Here is a 20000-nt window from a genome sequence, read left to right as displayed (position 1 = left end):
TCAGTCTGACTTCAGCTAGAACCTCAACCCCCACCGTCATCTCCGAGTGTCTCTCGGTCAGAAAGACACAACGTGGTTTCCTGTTTCCTCTTCTTGATGTTATCGTGTGTTTGCACGTGTGTGTGTGTGTCTGTGTGTATGTGTTATTTGAGGGTGTGGTATGAATATGAATGTCGAGGATAAGTGTTATTCAAGAAGAACTGTGTACACAGTAGCTAGCATACAGTATGGTTTAAGAACTGCTGAGTATATGAACCTGCATACTATTCACCCCTTCTATCTATGCCTCAAACACACGCACGCATGCAAGCACACACACACACACACACACACACACACACACATAAAACCATACTGTTCACATGCATTGCATTGCATGTGAAACAAGCAGCCGGTTTTGTCCGAGGGGAACAGGAGATGGGGTTTGTAAGAGCAGAGAGAGAAGAGTTATCAATAAGGCTAATTATAGACGGGACCGCAGGACAAAGGATGGAAGCTATTGGGTAACAGATGCATCAATAGGGCGGGTCTTAAGCCTGCTTCTCATTTCCAAAAAAGATTGGGTCAGTCGGTTTTTAGTTGGCTAATGAATGTGTACTAATTAATCTTATATATAAATGTACTGTCTGAACACTATGAATGTGGGTGGGTGTGTGTGTGTGTGTGTTCCCTTTGAAGTGTTGCTCCCGCCTGTTTAATTAGGCTGCTGAATATTCATCAGTAATTAGACTAGGCCAACGCCCTATCCAAGGCAAGAAGGCATTATTAGGCAAACAATACAGTGAGAACAGATTACCCTGCTCCCACGCACACACACGCACACACACACACACATGCACACACACACACAGCACACTCTGTCTCACACGGAAACTAATAGCTGAAGGACAGGCTGTCCTGGGTGAGAACAAGTCAGTTTCACTCAGCGGGGAGGAGGCGTGAAACACAGGAGAAGAGGAGTGGCAGGTGGAGGAGAGAGAGAGAGAGAGGGGGAGAGAGAGAGAGAGAGAGAGAGTGTGTGTGTGTTGGAACTGTAGGAGGGTAGAGGAGGAAAAGGACTGTTCTGGAGCTGTGGAGGAGGAGAGAGAGGGGGAGAGAGAGAGGGACAGGGGCGTTGGTGGAGGAGGAGAAAGGGACAGTGTTGTAGCTGTGTGTGTGGGGGGGGGGGCATATTGTCCTGTAAATATTACTTTACATATGTGTTAATGCCATTGAAATAGCCGAATGCCTTTCATAGTTTATAGGGAGCTATGTGTTAATGCCTTTAATCATTTATAGGGATGGTTTATACCTAAATCCGGACATTCCAACGTTCAGTTCATATCAAATGAACGTTTATCCTGTAAATTGCGTATTCCTTCAACCTGCAGCATTGAGTAGTCTACAGTACCTCATGCTGAAAAACTAAATTGACTGTAAAAACACAATGTGCCTTCATATAACGCAGTGTGCCACTTTGTTTAAGAGAGAATACTGGATGGAATAGAGAGAAAGCCTATTTTCTGCAGCATGTAGGCTATATTTTGAGGATACTGTATGTGCACTTTTAGACACATCTTTAAGTTATGAGAACGAACCCAGCAGTTTCCATTGGTGGTTATTTATGCAGTACAATTCACACCCACAACTATTACACTCTTTCTGTTTGTCTAACATTTTGACGGTTTGCTGCTGAGTCAGAAAAGTTTGCGCTCACAAAATTGTAATCACAATTCTTTCCTTTAGGCCTGTTTCCCTGTCCCATCGTGAAAAGTTAAATTCTCCTTCTACTTTAGAACAGGTTTTGGGGCTCTGAGTCAGAACAGACTATTTTGTTTTCAAAAACAGATGCTGGACTTCCCTTGCTAGAGGCCAAATAAAGTGTGTTGCAACCATGTGTGCTAGTCTCTTTGACCCACTCCCCTCTGGCAGGAGACAGCGGTCCATCGGGACCGGGTCCACACGCCACAAAAAACAGCTTCTTTCCCACGGCCATCAGACTCATGAACAAGGCTCGTGTCCCCCCACAATGCCCCCCCCCCCCACACACTGACTCTATACCCCTGCACCACTTGCACATTGATGATTGTTCCACTTACCTTAACGGCACACACACACCCACACACACATACACACACACACACTGCACTCACTGTACATACTGAAACACCGCTCACCCACCACACTACACTCTGCACACACTGTACTGTATAGTACACACACTCACCACACCCCATTCTGTATATGTGTTTATATTGAAATTGTGCCTTCCCTTTTACTTTTATTTTAACTTTTTAACAGTATATCGTAATTTGCACATTGCACTGCATTTTGTTGCACTGATTTTTGGTATTTTGTATTTGTATTTAGTTTTTTGTACTGTTTTGCACTTCATGTCTTTGCACTGTCCTGTCCCATCCTGCACCCTGTCCTGTCCTGTCCTGTCCTGCACCCTGTCCTGTCCTGTCCCGTCATGCACCCTGTCCTGTCCTGTCCCGTCCTGCACCCTGTCCTGTCCTGTCCTGTCCCGTCCTGCACCCTGTCCTGTCCTGTTCTGTCCTGTCCTGCACTCTGTCCTGTCCTGTCCTGTCTTGCACCCTGTCCTGTCCTCTCCTGTCCTGTCCTGCACCCGGTCCTATCATTCCTTAACTCTAGTCACATTCCTAGTATGTGTGAACCAGATACATGGCAATAAACAGACCTTAAGTTTTGAGTCTTGTCAATTGTTTATTTGTTTAAATAGCCTATTATTGGATAATATTAGGTATTTGATATTGGTGAAAGCCCCTGATTTTTAGCATTTTATGGTAGGCTATTGCTGTGAGTCATTACGATATTTGCCGACACTACAGACACTGGAAATAGCTAATGTGTGGACATAGACATCTGTTGTTTTTACTTTATGTATTTACAGGAAAAAATTGAATTAGAAAATCATTGTGCGGCCACCACTACACACATTGTACAGGTTATTTCTAATATATATATATAGATATATATAGTCCTAATAAAAAGTTTCAATCCTTTAATAACTGGCCTTTTCGTTTAGTAAATTATTTGATTCACTGATTTAAAACAAATAACAAACGTCTCATTTAATTTTTCTGTAAAATCAGTCATATTTCAAAAGCGTGGCGCGGGAACGGACGGTGGCGATTTGCCGTGGTGTGGCTTTGACCCTAAACCAGGACGGGGACAGTGTTGGACCTGAGGAGGAGAGAGGGACAGTGTTGGAGCTGTGGAAGGTGGAGGAAAGAGAGAGAGAGGGAGAGAGAGAGGGACAGTGACAGTGTTGTCTCTGTGGAGGGTGGAGGAGAGAGAGAGAGGGTGATGAAAGAGAGAGAGAGGGACAGTGACAGTGTTGTCTCTGTGGAGGAGAGAGAGAGAGAGAGAGAGAGGGACAGTGACAGTGTTGTCTCTGTGGAGGGTGGAGGAGAGAGAGAGAGAGAGAGAGATGGGGGGGGCAGTGATGGACCTAAGGAGGAGAGAGGAACTGTGTTGTCTCTGGGGAGGGTGCAGGAGAGAGAGAGAGAGAGAGAGAGAGAGAGAGATGGGGGGGGCAGTGTTGGACCTAAGGAGGAGAGAGGGACAGTGTTGTCTCTGGGGAGGGTGCAGGAGAGAGAGAGAGGGACAGTGACAGTGTTGTCTCTGTGGGAGGGTGGAGGAGAGAGAGAGGGACAGTGTTGTCTCTGTGGGAGGGTGGAGGAGAGAGAGAGGGACAGTGTTGTCTCTGGGGAGGGTGCAGGAGAGAGAGAGAGAGAGAGGGACAGTGACAGTGTTGTCTCTGTGGGAGGGTGGAGGAGAGAGAGAGGGACAGTGCTGTCTCTGTGGAGGGTGGAGGAGAGAGAGAGAGAGAGAGAGGGGGGGGGGGGGGGCAGTGACAGTGTTGTCTCTGTGGGAGGGTGCAGGAAGGGACATCAACTCCTCATGACCCGTTATTCCAGGTTGGTGCAGTAGGTGTTCTAATCTGGGGGAGGGGGCGGAGCCTCTGTCCTCTGCGTTTCTCACTGCTCAGCTATGAATAGTCCTCTCTCATGAAGTAGCACAGGTCAGGTTCATTTTTCAGGGGTATTCAAATGTGTGGAATACATGTTTGACGTGTGTGTGTGTGTGTGTGTGTGTGTGTGTGTGTGTGTGTGTTTACGGTAGCTCTGTTTGCCACTATGGGTCATCCTTTGTGGGGTTATTTTTGAGCCACAGCTGGTCCTTCCTCTTTAAGCAGTAATGTGTGTGTAGGTGTGTGTGCGTGTGTGTGTGTGTGTGTGTGCGTGCGTTCGTGTCTGTGTCCGTTCTCGTCGGTGTGTATGGTATTGCTTTTTTAGCTGTTGCAGTACGGATCTACCATTTGGTGTGTGAACTGTGAACAAGAGGAAGACAGACAGACAGACAGAGAGGGCAGTCTGCTTCTCTGTCAGTAATGCCATTCCCTGTGTGTGTGTGTGTGTGTGTGTGTGTGTGTGTGTGTGTGTGTGTGTGTGTGTGTGTGTGTGTGTGTGTGTGTGTGTGTGTGTGTGTGTGTGTGTGTGTGTGTGTGTGTTTGATGAATAATTGATGAGGCTATAGATCGCTCAGCTCAGCTCTGCTCCACTGACCCAGTTAACCCACAGGATAACTCACACACACTCTGTCTCTCTCTCTCTCTCTCTCTCTCTCTCTCTCTCTCTCTCACACACACACACACGTTCAAAACTCTACAGCCAATCATGCTATCCCGGCAACCATCATTTTCTGTCTCCGTCAGTAACTGTAGTCCGACCCGTCACACTCACTCATTTTCTACAATACATCCACCAATCACAATCCTGCTACTGTGTGCTACAGTAGCTCCTTGTCCTCCAATCAGAAAGCCTGAAATGACAAAGCCAAAATGACAGCAGGAACAGAGGGTTTTCCAGGATTCTGTCCTCAGGGATTGAGGTTCTTTCGCTGTACTCTGCACAGTAATGCCCACTATCTCACAGTCATAGAAGATGTCATTCTTCTCATCTGTCACTATCTCTCCTCTGTTCCCTCGGCTTCAACAGTATCTTATCTTGCAGATAAAACATGCACTTGGTCTCACCTTGGTTTAGACCAGAGTTCATATTACGTCTCTGCTCTCGTTCATGGCCTCAGTCCATCTTTCCATGTCTTTAAACTAATTTATTATCCAACATCCTCCTCCCTGCTTTGTAGACACCTGTGCAGATGTTATGTCCACATGCAGGGTTTCAATAAAGTTATGTAAAGAGTGTTTACTTGTGTATGAAATATTTTACAGGAGCGGCTATAACGGAAGAATGTCACGATATAAGAGAGGGGATGTTGACAGGAAATGGTGCAGGAAATGACTTCGGTCAGGACCGCAGACCTGACTACTCATAACAAAGGAATTCTGGGATAGGGTCCTTGGGAATATGTGTGTTACTCTGTGCCTGTGTGTACTGTATGTCCAGATGTAAAACCCGAAACCAGTCTTTTTCACTGGCAACAGGGATTGCCATTCGGTTAGTAGGTCCTCTAGCACCACCTAGTGGATTGGGTGTGTGAGAGCATCTCAATAGTCTGAAGTAACTCACCCTTCTTTCCACTCCCTCCGACGTTGCTGAGTTTGTGGTGCAATATGTTTTCATTAATTATGTTTTCATAATGCAAGTTAATCCTTTCATTTTCCTTCCCCATTCACCATAATATTATTTGTTGATGATGGTAGCTTAGATGTTAGCTGCCAGAGTGCAAAAACGACCTGTGTTATGTGTGACTACACATCTTCAGCGCAGTTGCGTGGTGTTCTCACTAGAGGGCGCTCTTCCCTCAGCCTTCCCCCAGCCCACCTGTAGGGGGAGACCGTTGGCCCGGATCCCACTGCGCCGGTTCTTCCCGATAGGTTTCTTCTCGCCCTCCCAGTCCCCTAGCCCCAGCCCCAGCCCCCCCACATTCCCAAGCCCCGCCTCCAGCCCCACAGGTCCCTCCCCCAGCGTCCAGGGCACCTGTCAAGCCTAACGAGGGGATTGTCCTGCCATCCCTGCCTTCCTGCTCCATGAATGGGCTGGCAGCCGGCTCAGGCCAGCACACTTCCCATGGTACAGGCTGTATCGTACACCAGCGCTGCATTGTGCCCCAGCGGCCCCCTGGGCCCCCGCGTTGCATAAGCAGGATGGGTCGGGTGTAAACAGGCGCCGGTCCAGCAGACACGGGCCAGAACCAGGGGGGGTGTGTCCAACACACTCACACATTGACGTTAACACACACGCACACATACACTCATACACACATACATGCATGCATACATGCATACATACATACATACAGAAATACATACACACATACATAACTACATACATACATACATACATACATACATACATACACACACACACACACACACACACACACACATACATACATACATACATACATACATACAGAAATACATACATACATACACACAAGCAAGAGTGTGTAGAACATGCATATCTTGTATGTTCTTACCCACACACACGTTCACAGGCATACCCTCATATAGTCATGTGTGTACATGAACACTGCCCCATACCCAACACATGGTAAATACTCACACACACACACACACGCCACAGATCACCTCCTTGTGACCGTAATTTCTGACAGGATGTGTATTTTGCGCACGTGTAACCTGGACGTTCAGTACAGTAGCTCTGTTTTCCTTAAGTGTGTCTCAGATGCTGGTTGTGTTCTTCCTCTTCCTGCTGGACCCACCCAGTCAGCCATCCTTGAGTTTGCGTGGTTGTTGTAGAAGCGTTGTTAGCCCCGAGGATGGGAATGAGTAGTAATCCTCTGTCTCTTTTGTTGTGGTGTGTGTGTGTGTGTGTTTGTGTTTGTGTTTACTCCTGCATGGCCTTGTGGATGCCAGTGTTTGGGTTGGCCAAGAAGACCTCCCCTCAGTCATGAGGCTCTGTGGGAATAATCTGCCCTGTGGTTTATGTGGTTTATGTTACTGATAATAAGGCTGGATGGATGGAGGAGAGGGGGGGGGGGCAGTAGAGAGGATGGGCTGGGGACATGGACAGACTCAGGGACATGGACAGAGACAGGGACAGAGTCAGAGTCCGGGACAGAGACATGGACAGAGACATGGACAGAGACAGGGACAGAGTCAGGGACAGAGACATGGACAGAGTCAGGGACAGAATCATGGACAGGGTCAGGGACAGAGACATGGACAGATTCAGGGACAGAATCGTGGACAGGGTCAGGGACAGAGACATGGACAGAGTCAGGGACAGAGCCAGGGGCAGAGACATGGACAGAGCCAGGGACAGAATCATGAACAGAGTCAGGGACAGAGACATGGACAGAGTCAGGGACAGAGACATGGACAGAGTCAGGGACAGAGACATGGACATTGTCAGGGACAGAGTCAGGGACAGAGACAGAGACAGGGGCGGCACTTGGACACTGGTACAGGGACGGTGTCCTATGGGGAAGGTATTGTTCAGGAGGCCCTGATACTGTCTCTCTTCTCACAGTCTTGATTCTGCTCCAGCAGCTGAATCTCCCACAAACCCATCAAGTGAGACGAGACAAAGGCTTATGAGAACAGTTTGGAGGATTGTTTTTCTTTTCACTCTGACCCGATATAAATACACACACACAGAAACACACACATGTCCTGCACACACACACACACACACACACACACACACACACACACACACACACACACAATTGCACACCTTTCGCTTAAGCACCTTGATGTCTAGAAAGAAAAAAAAACGCCCACCCCCCCTACAGTCAAGACTTACCTCATCAAACCGCTATTCATGGAATCCTACTAAGACTCATATCACTCAGGAATTCATTGTGGAGTCCTTGGAATCCCTGAGTCACCCTATAGCTCTCGACAGTCCCTGGATGAGTGACACCCGGAGCCCATAAGAGACGGGGCCCTGGCCTGGGGGGGGAACCCGAGCTCGGGGAGGGAGAACGTATAGGCCCTGCATGATGTCACCTCCAAAAGCACCTGCGTGGAAACCTGTCCGACCGACTCGGCCGCAGGTTTTCCCAGGGTGACTGACGTTTCAATTAGGCCGGGGAGTAAGTCAACACGGGGTTGGGCCTGCCTTTGTTCCACGCCATGTGTGTGTGTTTGCATTCCTCGTGGCGAGTATGTCATTGTGTGTGTGTGTGTGTGTGTGTGTGTGTGTGTGTGTGTGTGTGAGTGTAAGCCGGTTTAACTGACCTTGTTTGAATGAGGAGATAGCACGTGGACTGGAATGATGATGAAATGTGCTATGGAGGTCAGAGGTCAATGGCTGTCATGGACACTGGACTGATAGCTAAAGAGAATATTGCCTTAATGATGTATAGGCAGCTTGACTAAAGCACTCTGTCTATAATGGTGCAGGGGGGATATAAACCCTGCAAGCAGCCATGTGCTTCCTTTCATTCTTTACACGCACACACACACACACACACACACACACACACACACACTCAGAGGGGCTGAGGCCTGCTCTTATGCAAGCCACCTTTCCCCTAAACTACCCCCTCTCTCTCAGGGTCCTGGCTCTCACACCCCTCCACTTCATTAAAGCCTGTATTCATTTTCACTCCCCTCCTCCCTCCCTCCTCCCTCCCTTTCTCCCTCTCCTCCCCTCTCCCTCCCCTCTTCCCTCCCTTTCTCCCTCCCCTCCTCCCTCCCTCCCCTCTTCCCTCCCTTTTTCCCTCCCCTCCTCCATCTCTTCCTCCCTCCCCTCCTCACTCTCTCCCTCCCCTCCTCCATATCTTCCTCCCTCCCCTCCTCCCTCCCTCCCTCTCTCCCTCCCCTTCTCCATATCTTCCTCCCTCCATCCCCTCCTCCCTCCCTTCTCCCTCCCTCCCTCCCTCCCTCCCCTCCTCCATCTCCATAGTCTCTCTCTCTCAGCTAGTCTCTCTCTCCTCTCAGCTAGTCTCTCTCTCTCAGCTAGTCTCTCTCTCAGCTAGTCTCTCTCAGCTAGTCTCTTTCTCCTCTCAGCTAGTCTCTCTCTCTTTCTCTCTCTCTCAGATATTCTCTCTCTCTCAGCTAGTCTCTCTCAGCTAGTCTCTCTCTCAGCTTGTCTCTCTCAGATAGTCTCTCTCAGCTAGTCTCTCTCTCTCAGCTTGTCTCTCTCTCTCAGATAGTCTCTCTCTCAGCTAGTCTCTCTCTCAGATAGTCTCTCTCAGCTAGTCTCTCTCTCTTAACGTCTCTCTCTCTCAGCTAGTCTCTCTCTCAGCTAGTCTCTCTCAGATAGTTTCTCTCTCAGCTATTCTCTCTCTCAGCTAGTCTCTCTCAGCTTGTCTCTCTCTCAGATAGTCTCTCTCTCTCAGCTAGTCTCTCTCTCTCAGCTAGTCTCTCTCTCTCAGCTAGTCTCTCTCTCTCAGCTAGTCTCTCTCAGATAGTTTCTCTCTCAGCTATTCTCTCTCTCAGCTAGTCTCTCTCAGCTTGTCTCTCTCTCTCAGTCTCTCTCTCAGCTTGTCTCTCTCTCAGCTAGTCTCTCTCTCTCAGCTTGTCTCTCTCTCTCAGATAGTCTCTCTCTCTCAGCTAGTCTCTCTCTCTCTCTTACTGTCTCTCTCTCTCAGCTAGTCTCTCTCAGATAGTTTCTCTCTCAGCTATTCTCTCTCTCTCTGTCTCTCTCAGCTTGTCTCTCTCTCAGATAGTCTCTCAGCTAGCCTCTCTCTCGCTCTCAGCTAGTCTCTCTCTCTCTCAGCATCTCTCTCTCTCAGCTTGTCTCTCTACAGAAGCTCTCTGACAGCCGCTGCTCTGCTCTGCCTCCATGTTCCGCTTCGCTTCTCCTCCTAATTGGTTGTGAACAGTTGTATATAAACACACGCACACACACATGGACACACACACACACACACACACACACACTGTTCCTTACACATTGGAATTGCTGCCCTGTTGATCATATGACCATGTAGCCTAATCGGGGGTTTATGGTTGAGAGAGACAAGCTGAGAGAGAGAAAGAGTTTCGCTTCTTCAGAGACAAATAATATACAATACTGTCCGTTGTCACAAGAACAAATGGACAATAGTGTGGTTGCGGTTTCGTGTCTGTTGGCATCATAGCTGTTATGGCTGTTGGCACTTTGTATTGTAGGAGGTTATTGGCTCCCTTAAAAACTCTCTATATGGGATTTCTTTGGTCAGGCTATGCAGGGTGTGATTGGTGACCAGCTGAGTTTTATCTCATAGAACTTCATTGGATGAGTCATGCATTGTTCTTGAGGTGATTGGTTTCGAGTGCGATGGCCCTCAATCCTGATTGGCCAGGACAATCAAGCTGTGAAAGATAATTATTGAATTGAGCATTAGGTTTTTCCGCCATTTCTACATGGAGTTGGCCTAGAAAACCCAACCGAAGAAAAGACCCCCCCCCACCTCCACCACACGCAACCCCCTCTCCCTGGCATTCACTCCCCCTTTACTCCCTCACTCCCTCTCTCGTTCTCTCTCTCTCTCTCTCTCTGACAGCTCCTGGTGGGCTCTTTTCTCCTCCTTGCTCCCCCGCTCCCCTCACATCCGTCCCTCTAGGTCTCTCTCTCTCTCTCTCTCTTTCTTTCTCTCCCTCTCTCTCCCTCAGTGGATTTTCTTTCCCGCAGACTCTCAGAACAGTTAACACCGCGCGTTCCTCTGTGGCCGGCTCCTGGTTCTGTTTAACTCTGTCAGTTCTGCCGTTCCCAGTGTGTGTGTGTGTGTGTGTGTGGGGGGGGGCGCTGTGGGGTTGACCTGACGCTCCCGGAACCGCCTGTTCTTCCAGGAACGCTGCGCCTGTAGAGAGGGCGGCGTGTCCACTGAAGCGTGCGCGTGTTCCATAGGCTCGGCGCTGGCTGGACTCCACCCTGCGCAGGGTGGGGGCTGAGAGGGGCTGCTGGGTTGGGGGGCTGGACGAAGCAGACAGACCCCCCCCCCCTCCCCCGGATGGACTCTGTTCCCTCCCCTCAGACAGAGCCGGGCCGGTCAGTAGACTCCGCCTCCGAGGAGTCCAGATAGTTTATCCACCGGCTGACTGCACCACTCTGTCCCTGTGGACTCCGCCGGACCGTTTGTGAAGTGGAACCTTTTGTACCGTGGACTTTGTGTGAGGGGGACGGGGAGCGTGTCCGGCGTGATGAGTTGGGCTGGCGGCGCGCCCATGGCGCGCCCCGGAGAGGGCGGCCCCCGCTGAGGCCCGCGTACGAGCCCCCCCCCCCCCCCGCGCGCCATGGAGGTCATCTTACACCTCGTAGCTGCTGACCCCTCGCCACCTCCCAGCCCCACTGCCGTGAGTCCCACCTGTATAGCACAAGTGTGTGTGTGTGTGTGTGTGTGTGTGTGTGTGTCTGTGTGTGTGTGTGTGTGTGTGTGTGTTTGTCTGTATCAGTTTATCTGTTTGTTTGTTTGTTTGTTTGTTTGTGTGTGTGTGTGTTTGTCTGTATCCAGCTGTCAGCGTATGATTGGATGAACTCACAGCGGTGTCCTTACATCCAAAGGCATTTTGATATTAGTTTTATGGTCACATGTTTCTTGGTCTTTGTATTCTCGTATGTGTATGTCATGCATATACTGTACTGTATCACCTACAGTAAACCGTGTTCATCTGTCATACTGTACAGTAGGATCTGTGTGTGTGGATTAGGCTAATTTGCGCCTGATACAGGACATTTTGACACAACAGACGGAATTTCAGAGCTTTGAAAGCTGTGAATTTTGGTGGGGGCCCAAAGCCCAGGACTGAGAGGCCTGGTGAGGACTTTGAGGACTTTGTTTGTGACGTCATTGGGACTGAATGCCTGTGTTGTGATGGCGGGGGGGGGGGGGGGGGGGGGGCACACAGTTTTTTTTCAAGGGTTGGCGTTTAGCTGTTGGTGTGAGTTTTTTTTCTCTGTTGGAAGTGGACACAACAGGCTTTTCTCAGACCCGCTGAATTCCTACACACAACAAAAGTTTGCTGCTGGCGAGCTTGGACAGAGTTTGTGTGTGTGTGCGTGTGTGTGTGTGTCTTTGTGTGTGTGTGTGTGTGTGTGTGTGTGTTTGTGTGTGTTTGTGTGTGTGTTTGTGTTATCAAGTAAATCGCAGCTTGCACAGCGTAACCCAGAGTTATGTAATTGTCCATAGCTGTTGAATGGGCCTCATTGTTGCCAAATTGGATCCCCTTATAGAAACAAAAAAGCGGATTTCCATCAAAAACTGGTCTTTTGTGTCAATATCAGAGCTGCTTAATTTGGCACGGCTGGGTGGGAACTGAGTCCATGAGGAGAGAAGAGGGGAGAGAGAGGAGTCGGAGAGGAGAGGAGAGAGGGAGGACTTGGTGCTTGGCAGAGAGAGGAACACCGAGACCTCAGCCCATTCTGAGAGGGTCCTCCCTCCCTCATCTCTGCAGACTTCCTTTAGACGCCGGCTCTGCCATGAATGTCCTGTCCACATTAGGGTTGCAAATTTCAAGGAATTTCATTAATCGATAACTGTTAACCTTAACAAACGATAGTCGATTAATTGATAAGAACGTCCCGCGCCGGACTGCGCTTTGCTCGCTTAATTTTTGTGTCTTCTTCCGCTGTGTCGTTGAAATTTCCCAGCATCCCAATTAGCCTTCACTACATGGCGTGGCGTCCTCATGTACAGTCAGACCTTAAATCATGATTACATTTCACGCAAGTCCCGTTGAAAACGTTGAAAAAAAAGTTCTGTTCCATTAACAAGCAATTAATCGAGTAACCAAATCTTACTCGAGTAAATTCTTATCGACAATAGTCGATTAACTATTAACATCCCTAGTCCACATTGAGCTGGTTTGTATCCAGGGAGAATTCTGAATCTACAGGATTCATACAGTACATTCAATAAGGTCCGTTTGAACCAAACAGTCACGGTGCTCTGTGCCTTTGTTCAAGTGACATTAAATGGGAATGGGAATGGTGAGGTTTGTTAGCTGAGCGGTACTCACAGCGATCACGTTCCTGTCGGCGTTAATCATGTGTGATATAAAGTTCCACGGTGACCCAGGAGGGATGGTGTTCATTTTGGAGGGTTGAGTACGGAAGCCTCTTCTCTTTCCCAGCCCTCTCCCGCCCCGCGCGCCACCTCCTCTTCCATCCTCCCCTGCTTCTCTCCGACTGTTTGGTGTGTTTTGTCAGTTGAAGGCGACGGGTTCGGGTCCAGTTCACTCAGAGATGTTCTGATCGGGCAGGAACACAAACAGTCTAAGCAGCTTCGTCCCGGGCCGATTGATCTACATCAAGACAAGGTCCGGTCAATGTTATTGAGTCTGGTTCTGGTCTGTGAAGCACGTTCCTTCTACCTCATGTAGTCAGTATTCACCGTAGATCATTGGTTTAGCTTCAGAGCAACTATTCTAACTTAGAATATGAAATCAGTTTTCTTGTTCTTATGTTTATTTTAGGACCCTAGAGTTTATTTCATTCTGCATGCTCAGATAATGTGACCAGTGGTTATTTAGAGTCAACAGTATTACAGTGTGGCTTTGAGCTGGGGTTGTGTGTGTGTGTCTGCGTGTGTGTGTGTGCGTGTGTGTGTGAGAGAGAGAGAGAGAGAGAGAGAGGGAGAGAGAGAGAGAGAGACAGAGAGAGAGAGGTGGGGTTCTGTAACAAGCGCTTCTTGCCTCATTAGTTCCTGTTCTTCTAATTCCCACTGAGAACCTGAGTGGGTTCCTGTTTTCTCTGTGTCGCTGTCCGACGGTTCCCCCCTGTATTCGGGGTTACAGCGACCCTCTGGGTTCTCCTCACACTCTGGAAACCCTGCTCTGTTCTCTGTTCCTCCTGTGGCGTTATCTCTCATGACACTTTTCTCAGAAGCGTCAGAAGCGAGGAGGTGAGACATCAGTGTAGCTCTCTGCATGGGAGAGAGCTAATATAAGGACTGACCTGACTAACATAATTATTCAAGATAAGATATGATTAGCCATTAAATTAATCAGATACTGGACTCAGGACAAGCTCCCTGCATGGTGCTCAGTACTGTCGCCTAGTTCGATGTTACTAGAATCTGATAACGCGTTAATGGCTGAACTTCACCCTGCTGATGGGCTCACCTGTTGGATCTTTGATCCTGACCTCAGCGTATCAGATAAAACATTGTGTCTGTGGGTGACACGGTAATGCCTTGTATAACTTTCCACTGAGTAGTGGAAATAGGGGCAGGTTTATGGGGATGGGTTACTCAGTGTCAGCGTGGCCCGACGCTGAGCTTTCTTATCGTGAGGAGCCGTCTACGCTTCTCTGCATCGCAGTACAGGGCTGCGTTTCCCAGAGGCATCGTAGCGCTACGATGAACGCCGTAGCTTGCGATGAACGTAGAGCTACGATGCCTCCGGGAAACTCAGCCCAGGCCTATGCGCCATTTCCCTGGTCTGCGTTAATATAGGACTGCTAGCGAACACTGTCGGTGTGCAGTGGGGAGTCAGTGTTCAGGTTTAGACCATGACTATTTAATTTCATTTAATTGGTCTATTTAATTATAGACCAATCTATGCAAAGCCACACTACGAGTACGAACGGATGGAGCCATAATCCGGCATCCTCTCGTGAGGAGAAGCGTTCAGCTCAACGCTAAACAAGTGACCTCAACGCCGTGTTTACGTTTGGGGACAGGTGGCTACGGGCCGACAGTCATCCCGCAGTTCCCGCTGGCGAGCCACGCGTCACGCTGCATAGCGTTCCACTCTGGTGCTCTGATTCAGCGCTCTGTCAGCCAGCAACGCGACTTCTCATCAGAGGGGACTTTTTCATACGCACCTGTCGCTGTTGTAGTGGAGTATGGACATACTCAGTTTACTGACCACATTGTGAGACCATCTCACTGGAATGTTGTGTTTTGCCGTTGAGTCATGGCTACAGTCACCGTGGCGTATTACACAATTGATATTCGCTTTTGAGTATTATGAAATTTAAGTGTGGTATTTAAACTCACATCCTGTCTTGTCGCTTTTAATGGTGCACTCATTTAGTGGCACCAACAAAGTTAAAACCAGACCGTTCCAGCACAAAATGCACTGTTCTTGTAAAATATACCTGTCAACCAAAATGTGCCCTTTGTCTGTGTGTGTGCGTGTGTGTGCGTGTGTCTGTGTGTGTGCGTGTGTCTGTGTGTGTCTGTGTGTGCGTGTGTCTGTGTGTGTGCGTGTGTCTGTGTGTGTCTGTGCGTGTGTCGGTGTGTGTGCGTGTGTCTGTGTGTGTGTGTGTGTGTGTGTGTGTGTGTCAGACTGGTTTATCTAGCCCTGCAGTCACCCTCTCATGGCTGGCTGGGACAGTAAGGAGACAGATTTGACACACACCCTGCCTGTAGACTATTGTTCTGCCCCCAGTCTCGGTTTCTCCTCCCTCAATTACAGCGGCTCTTATCTCAAGCTCTGTTTTCACAAAGAGATAAGGAACCACATATTTGGGTCTTTTTTATGTAAATAGTTATATATCCCGGGGTTGTGTTTCCATAAATAGGCTAGGTTTATCTATGAAGGGCAAAATATGAATTTTGTTTTGTCTTTTCGGTTGGAGTAGTTTGACATTGACATGAGCAGTAGGCATGTAGGCCTACATTGTGCAAGTGTTAAGTTGAGAAATATAGCTTTTTATCTGATCTGGAGAACATGATGCATTAAAAAAAAATATATATATATAAAGAAGTAGCCTAGCCTAAGCTACTGGAACAAGCCTGATTATTATCTAAGTCGACATGAGGCTGACGCAACATGCAACTTTTCTTCTTTTTTTTCTTTTTTTTTTAAGCTAAATACAGGGTCGTTTGAAATTTCCCTGACCAAATTCCTGTTTCAGGATGCGCGGCCTGAATGATTGACGTAGGAGCAACTTTAGCATTGCTCAAGGCTGTTGCAAGCTCAGGGGATGATGTCACCAACGGGTAGGGGGGGGGGGGGGGGTGGGAGGGACCAGGGGAGGAGCCTCGCGAGAGGAGCAGACTCAGGTAGCCCGCTGTCTCTCACAAGTTTGGCTGCTCGGAGTGAGCGAACGACGGAGCCTCAGAGCGGGGCATGTATATCGGCAGATAGCGCTTTCTTGGACTAATTAAAAGCTCTTGTACTAATGAAAATACAACTGTATTCGCCTTTTGGGAAAATGCACTGGGAACAAATGCTCCGTTTGGCGAATGGCAAGGTGAGAGATGGACTGCTTTGCTATTTTTGTCTCTATTCTTAAGATAATGGGCTAGATATCGAGAATTGACTATCCTTTTTTAGGTTAACGTAGCCTACTGAAGTTTAATAAAATGGGTATACCGGATGCGATGGGTTTTCAATCGTTATGCAATTATTTGGCTGTTACAGGGGTGTCTTGTCATCGATTAGTCATTCTCGCGCACGCAGGTGAGCGACAGGGGGGTAATTGTTATGACCTATTACGGTGCGCGAGCACTAGCCGGTTACGATTTGACAGCTGAATCTCATTCGCATCTGTTACATGATGTGGGATCAATGTAGCCTACAGTCACTAGAGAATGATCCTCGCGGTTCATCACTCTTTCTGGGTCCGTGCCGAGCCCTGTCCTGTCTTCACGCGTTGCACCTACAGATAATCTTATGGTGAGAATGGATATTAATCTCTGGGGATTAGTATTCATTTATTAGATGTGGGATCAGGCCATGCCATTTATTTTCTTGAAGTGAGCTGTACTCTATCCAGGGTTCACAATCAAGGGGGTTACAGTACAAGATTTTGAATTTGTAATTAAAATTCCCATTACTGTAAGATGGTGTCTTTGTTTTTAACATAAGAAAGCCAAAAGCCAAGACAGAAACCGGTCGTAGTGGAGGGTTGTTTGGGCGACACTAACTCATTAGGTAGTCCTAATCTGTCATCGCAAATCCAACATCCTGTCAAACTGTAGTGGATGCAAACTAGTGGTTTAGGTCCAATGATATTATCTCAAATAGATTAACTTAAAGAGCTCCTACTGACTAGACTAACCACTATAGATAGATAGATAGATAGATAGATAGATAGATAGATAGATAGATAGATAGATACACTATACAGTAGGTACAGCGACAGAGTCTACACTCTCGGCTGTGCCATCAGGTCAGTCAGACTGTCAAATCAGTCATATCCAGCTCTATCTATTCAATCACCCTTTACTCTCTGGACATACCGAATGGGAGGAAATGGAATTTTATTGTGCTTCCTGTTCCTGTGCACGGTGCCTCGGGTGTTATTAATATGGTGATCATGCATCACACATGAGAGAAAGAGCTGACCGGCAATGGCCGTCTGAGCTGACACACACTCTCTCTCCTCAGACTGGAACGTCAGCAGAACCTCAGGAATGACCAAAGAGTCACTTCCACTCTTGTTCTTCATTTAATCTACCGGCCCTTGACCTCACACAGCTCACTCTGTATGTGTTTGCCCCCCTCCCCCCCCAGATTGACCGGTTGGATGTGGGCGGTTTGGCCCAGACCCCTCTGGCCGCGCCGTGCGGGGCGGACGGCTCGTTCACCGGGGGCGACGATGGCACCCCGGACCCCCAGCGCACCAAGCAGGCCATCGCCCAGCTGCAGCAGAAGATCCTCAAGCTCACAGAGCAGATCAAGATCGAGCAGACGGCCAGAGACGACAACGTGGCCGAGTACCTCAAGCTGGCCAACAACGCAGACAAGCAGCAGAGCAGCCGCATCAAACAGGTCAGGGAGGCTCAGCGCGCCACACCCCGCCACACCCCGTTGTCCTTAACGCCATTCTCTTTTTATCTTTTCTTTTTCTTTTTCTTCTCTTTTCGTTTTCAAGTCTTTTTTTGTGTGTCTTAAACAGACCCATGTTTTGTATACAGTTGCATCTCAGAAAATTAGAATATTGCGAAAAAGATTATTAGAGATTATTTTCAGTATTTTAATTCAAATAGTGAAACTTTCATGTTTTCTTTCATGTGTCCTTTTGCAGCTTCAATCAGTAATGCTAAAAACCACAAACGAAGCCAGAAATCTTGGTGTAGTCATGGACTCAGACTTGAGTTTCAACAGTCACATTAAGACAATTACAAAGTCAGCCTACGATCACCTGAAGAATATATCAAGGATTAAAGGATTTATGTCTCAGCAGGATCTGGAAAAACTTGTCCATGCGTTAATCTTCAGTAGACTCGACTACTGTAACAGTGTGTTTACAGGTCTCTCTAAAAAATCAATTAGACAGCTGCAGCTGATTCAGAACGCTGCTGCTCGAGTCCTCACCAAGACTAAGAAAGTCGATCACATCACTCCAGTTCTGAGGTCTTAACACTGTCTTCCTGTCTGTCAAAGAATTGACTAAATTCTTGACTAAAATACTGCTGTTGGTTTATAATAAAATACTTTTCATGGTTTAAGCACTGAATGGTTTACGGCCAAAATATATTTATGATCTGCTGCTACGTTATGAAGCATCCAGACCTCTCAGGTCGTCTGGCACAGGCCTGCTTTCTGTCCCAAGAGTTAAAACAAAACATGGAGAAGCAGCTTTCAGTTTTTATGTTCCACATATCTGGAACAAACCTCCAGAAAACTGCAGGTCTGCTGCAACTCTCAGTTCTTTTAAATCAAGACTGAAGACTTTTTCTTTTTGCTGCTACTTTTTATTAAATCAAATAATTATTTATTCATTGTAACTTTTATTCCTGTATTTTATTTTTCCTGCATTTTGTTTTAAATGTCCTTTTTTGCATTTCATTTTATATTACCTTTTATGTGTTTCTTGCACTTTGTCTTGATGCTTTTAATGTCTCGTGTAAAGTACTTTGAATTGCCTGAAATGTGCTATACAAATAAACTTGCCTTGCCTATTCTAGATCCATTACACAAAGTGAAATATTTCAAGCCTTTTTTGTTTTAATCTTTATGATTGTACAGTATGTATGTTCAGTATGTTCATTTATACACTCAATACTTGGTGGGGGCGCCTTTTGCACAAATTACCACATCAATGTGGAGCGCGGCATGGAGGCAATCAGCCTTGAAATATTTCACTACATGTGTAATGAATCTATAATATATGAAAGTTTCACTAAGTTTCACAATATTCAAATGTTCTTCGATGCAGCTGTAGTAGCTGAACTGTGTCCTGTGTGTGTCCTGCGTGTCTCCTGTGTGTCTCCTGTGTGTGTCCTGTGTGTGTCGTGCGGTGAACCTCCCAGGTGTTTGAGAAGAAGAACCAGAAGTCGGCCCAGACCATCCAGCAGCTGCAGAGGAAGCTGGAGCACTACCACCGCAAGCTGCGCGAGGTGGAGCACAACGGCATCCCCCGGCAGCCCAAAGACGTCCTGCGGGACATGCAGCAGGGCCTGAAGGACGTGGGGGCCAAGGTGACGGGCTTCAGCGAGGGCGTGGTGGACAGCGTCAAGGGCGGCCTCTCCAGCATCTCCCAGGCCACGCACTCGGCCGCCGGCGCCGTGGTCTCCAAGCCCCGGGAGATCGCCTCGCTCATCCGCAACAAGTTCGGCAGCGCCGACAACATCCCCTCCCTCAAGGACTCCCTGGACGACCCCTCGGGGGGGGAGGAGGGGGGCGTGGCGGGCGCCGGGGGCCGGGCGCTGTGCAGCGCCGGCGGCACGCAGCACCACTTCCTGGCCAGCCCCAAGTACGGGAGCGAGGACGACTGCTCCAGCGCCACGTCGGGCTCGGCGGGGGCCAACAGCACGACGGGGGCCCCCGGGGGCCCGCCTAGCTCCAAGGGCAACACCCTGGAGAGGAGCCAGAGCTCGGGCATGGACATGCTGCTGCAGGAGGTGCAGGAGCTGAGGGAGGGCCAGGCACGTCTGGAGGAGAGCCTGGAGGGCCTGAAGAGCCACTATCAGAGGGACTACACCGTCATCATGCAGGCGCTGCAGGAGGAACGCTTCAGGTACACACTGTGACACAGCTCATTTAGATGATAAGACACTGAAGATAAACAAGGAAGGAGATGATTACACAGAGAGATAAAGGAAGGAGCTGATTACAGAGAGAGAGAGATCATTATGCATCATTGTCATGCGGGTTTAGAACAAGAAACCCCATTTTTAGTCAGCAAAGGGTAACCGTGGCCAGGGAAAAGTCCCTTGTTCAAAGGAATCCAGAA

The 20000-nt window shown here is 48.3% G+C and overlaps 1 protein-coding gene across 1 annotated transcript in view; it reads left to right on the top strand.

Annotated features, from left to right (window-relative positions):
- The window catches only part of tmcc1a (transmembrane and coiled-coil domain family 1a), a 31481-nt gene that overhangs the window by 6241 nt on the left and 5240 nt on the right, over positions 1-20000 (top strand). The window contains 2 exon segments of the mRNA XM_084445917.1: positions 17336-17593; positions 19078-19784. Of these exon segments, the coding sequence (XP_084302043.1) occupies positions 17336-17593; positions 19078-19784 (965 nt within the window).

Source organism: Borostomias antarcticus, assembly GCF_949987555.1.
Source record: "Borostomias antarcticus genome assembly, chromosome: 11".
NCBI classification, from domain to species: domain Eukaryota; kingdom Metazoa; phylum Chordata; class Actinopteri; order Stomiiformes; family Stomiidae; genus Borostomias; species Borostomias antarcticus.
The sequence above is the reverse complement of the archived record's forward strand: the minus strand, read 5'-3'. Positions and strand labels throughout refer to the sequence as shown.